This window comes from Anthonomus grandis, chromosome 15 (assembly GCF_022605725.1).
Source record: "Anthonomus grandis grandis chromosome 15, icAntGran1.3, whole genome shotgun sequence".
Classification (NCBI taxonomy): domain Eukaryota; kingdom Metazoa; phylum Arthropoda; class Insecta; order Coleoptera; family Curculionidae; genus Anthonomus; species Anthonomus grandis.
In genome coordinates this window covers 6,765,356-6,768,579 of record NC_065560.1, presented here as the reverse complement: position 1 = coordinate 6,768,579, position 3,224 = coordinate 6,765,356, and the positions used below count along the sequence as shown (strand labels likewise).

Genomic DNA, 3,224 nt, shown 5'->3' with positions numbered 1-3,224 from the left:
TTCAGGTAATTTTTAACAAAATTAAAAAAAAATACATTTTTTTAAACCTGAGTCTTTTAGCTTGTTGCAAAAGAGAAACGAATTGACTTGGCTTTGAAACTGAAACCTTTTACATCAATTAAGTTAAATATTGCTTAAGGAATTATTTGTTTTAAAGTAGTGACACTAATTTATCAGTTTATTTATTTTGGTGATATTTTTATATATAAAATACAAAATCAAAAAACTTCAAGCAAAGAAAGAAAGAAAGGAGTAAGTAAAAATGTATATTAATCAGAAGTATGAATTTTAGAAATTTAGGTAGTTTATTCTATTTATTATGGGTCAAGATTTTTTTGAAAAATTTAAATTATGTATTGGTCCACATAAAAATATAAACATTTATGATCCTACTGAATTTCATACTTCCAGTTGGCAATTATTTATTTATTAAATTTTAAATAATAAACTAACAAAAACATGTAAGTATATAATGCGATATTGTTATTTTCAGGCATAACTTAAATGGATGTGATTGTCGTTTTGCTAAAACATGTATTTTGTTAAGGAAATCTGAGAAAATGATATATTTTGTCGCAAATAATGTAATATTTAATTTTTATATTTACTTTAGTAAAGTAAAAAAATTGTTTTTTAGTAAACGTTATTAAATAAAGCTCATTCAAAATAAATTGTTATTATTTAGTTTAAATAGCAAATAGAATGTAAAATTTCTTAATTTTGCATTTCAATTAGTCATTAAGTTATTGGTTATTTAAATATAAATGAATTATTGACATTAGAATCTTAAGAATGTTTTATTTATTATTATTTATTTGAAAGAAATTTTGTGGTTGAATATTTAATAATTAAGATTAATCTGGATTAGAAATCCGTATTGTAGAAAACCATGAATGACTTTTTTTAATTAATTTAGCTTAATTAAAAAGTTTATTACACAAGAAAAAAAATATTAAAGAAGAATTATACCATAATTGAGATCTTTGTTTCAGCAAATCAAGTCCTGAAAATTTATTTATTATCTCTGTCCTTATATCTCAAGATTTCTCATTTTAAGTGTAATGAACAAGATAGTTTGCATCATGATCTTAAGATAACTTATTTCTTCCTTTACCATTTGTTAGAGTTTGCTACTAAACATATATATTTCATATTTTGGAAGTAGAGTGAATGAATAATAAGGAAGATGCTTTCCTAGAAGGAAGCTTTTCTTTATGAATTAAAATGTCAATCTTGTTTCAAGAGTTTAAATAAGATAACTCACCATCGGCTCAATATAATTATGTGAAAAAATTAATTATTGTTCTAGTTGAAGCCATGATCATTATAGTATCAGGTTTTTAAGGAGGAGCTTTAAGTAAACTAGTGACAACTGCTTTAAAGACAACTTCCTTCAAACACGTTCATTAAAAATATAAGATAGATTTATAAGCTACGTTTAATTTTTATAGCTTAACTAAACAAAGCCTGTAAGGCTTAATTAAATTTTTTCCATGTACCTAGTTTGATAAACATACTTCTGGTTTTTATATCAAATATTATTAAAATGCAATTTGTGTGACCTGGATATAATTAAAAATATCATTGTGTTCCGTATCATATAATATATAATAGGCTCTGCCCATACATCACAATATTGTAGCTTATAAACCTAAACTAAAATAAGGTAAATAAATAAAGACTTACAGACAAAGACAAACAAGATCCGATTCTCGACATGTTCAAAAAAACCAATAAATCACTATTTACAACTAAGAAAAACTGTACATCACAAGTTTCATATGTGCGGCAGCTCCAGTTCGGGGGCCGCAAAAAGCGGTTCTCACATATGCGCCAGGGGGGCCAGGGGCCCCCCTTGAGGAGCCATCGATACTGGATCAGGAGACGAACTGTACTGATGGTGCTGCTGTAAGTGCTGCGACCCGTCCGTCGGCAGGTACATGCTGATCATTTGTCTGAGATCTTGTTGCTGCGGGGGTTGTTGCTGACTTACATATTCCCTTTTAATGCCCCCAGGGGTTGGTGTGTGCAGGCCAGAGCTAGGAGAGACTGGTTCCGATTTTATGCTTGACCCTGATGGGCTGTGAGAGGAGCTGGCCTGTTGCAGACCATAGGGAGATCCTTGGGGTAAGGTGGTGTAAGAGCTATAGCTGCCGTTCATATAGGCTTGGTGCTGCATCTGACCCATGTCGTAACGGGCATAGTTGGCTCCGCCGTACTGCTGTTGGTAGGAGCTCGGGTCATGGTGCATCATGTATCCATTAGGCATGTAACCGTTAGGCATTGAGTACATGTCTCTAGCAGTAACTTGTTGATGATTTAAAGCGGAGGCGGCCGTTCGAGCATTGTCGGTGCTCGACGGGAGGAGGCTAGAAGTTCCTAAAGGATACTTATCCTTCTTAAGTAAAGTCTTTGTCTTTCTCCTGGGCCTGTATTTATAATCCGGATGCTCCTTCATATGTACGGCCCTCAGTCTCTTGGCCTCATCAATAAACGGCCGTTTCTCAGACTCACTGAGTAACTTCCACTCCGCCCCCAATCGCTTTGATATCTCTGAGTTGTGCATCTTAGGGTTTTCCTGAGCCATTTTTCTCCTCTGGCCTCTGGACCACACCATAAAAGCGTTCATTGGTCGTTTCACCCTTTCCATGTTCTGCGCCTTGGAGGTGTTATTGTTATTATTCGGCGAGCCTTGGTTATGGGGCGCGTTGGTCTGCTGGTGAGGTGCCACCTGAAGCTGCTGATGCGGCTGATGGTGGATTTGGTGATGGGGGTGCGACAATTGATGCATCGCGGGTTGGCCTATACCGTAACTTTGTAAACCGTGATGCGGAGGCATCGTCGCATGTAAACTACCCCCCTTAAGGTCCGTTTCCATCGTGAGCATTGCTCTCCTGTTCGAACGTTCTACTAAACACTATAATATATAACAGGGCACTAAAAAGACACTGAACTCTCGCACTCGAAACGCACCGCTTCGCGTCGTCCGGCCTTACTGGTTCCTCTAGGAGTATAGAGGGGCCTTCTTCGTCGTTGATTGACAGAAACGCCCGCCATGTTGCACGCGGACCAATCCGCGTGCGGCAAAATGTTGGGCCGGGCTTTTACTTACTCCCCACTATCGGATTGCGTGCGCATAACCTTACTAATTATTCGGCCGATTACTAATTATACCTAGGGGGTATTTTTACGGCGCGTCTCCGCCGTGCGGAGTAATAATAATT

The 3,224-nt window shown here is 36.1% G+C and overlaps 1 protein-coding gene across 1 annotated transcript; it reads right to left on the bottom strand.

Annotated features, from left to right (window-relative positions):
* Positions 1-814: 814 nt before the first annotated feature.
* On the bottom strand, positions 815-2,980 carry LOC126745358 (transcription factor Sox-3-like). The gene has a single exon (XM_050453167.1). The coding sequence runs from the start codon at positions 2,885-2,887 to the stop codon at positions 1,823-1,825; it is 1,065 nt and encodes a 354-aa protein (XP_050309124.1). The 5' UTR covers positions 2,888-2,980; the 3' UTR covers positions 815-1,822.
* Between the last annotated feature and the right edge of the window lie 244 nt (positions 2,981-3,224).

What these genes read in the sequence shown, in the direction of transcription:
- LOC126745358 (XM_050453167.1), bottom strand. Translation starts at nt 2,887, where the DNA reads ATGCTCACGATGGAAACGGACCTTAAGGGGGGTAGTTTACATGCGACG.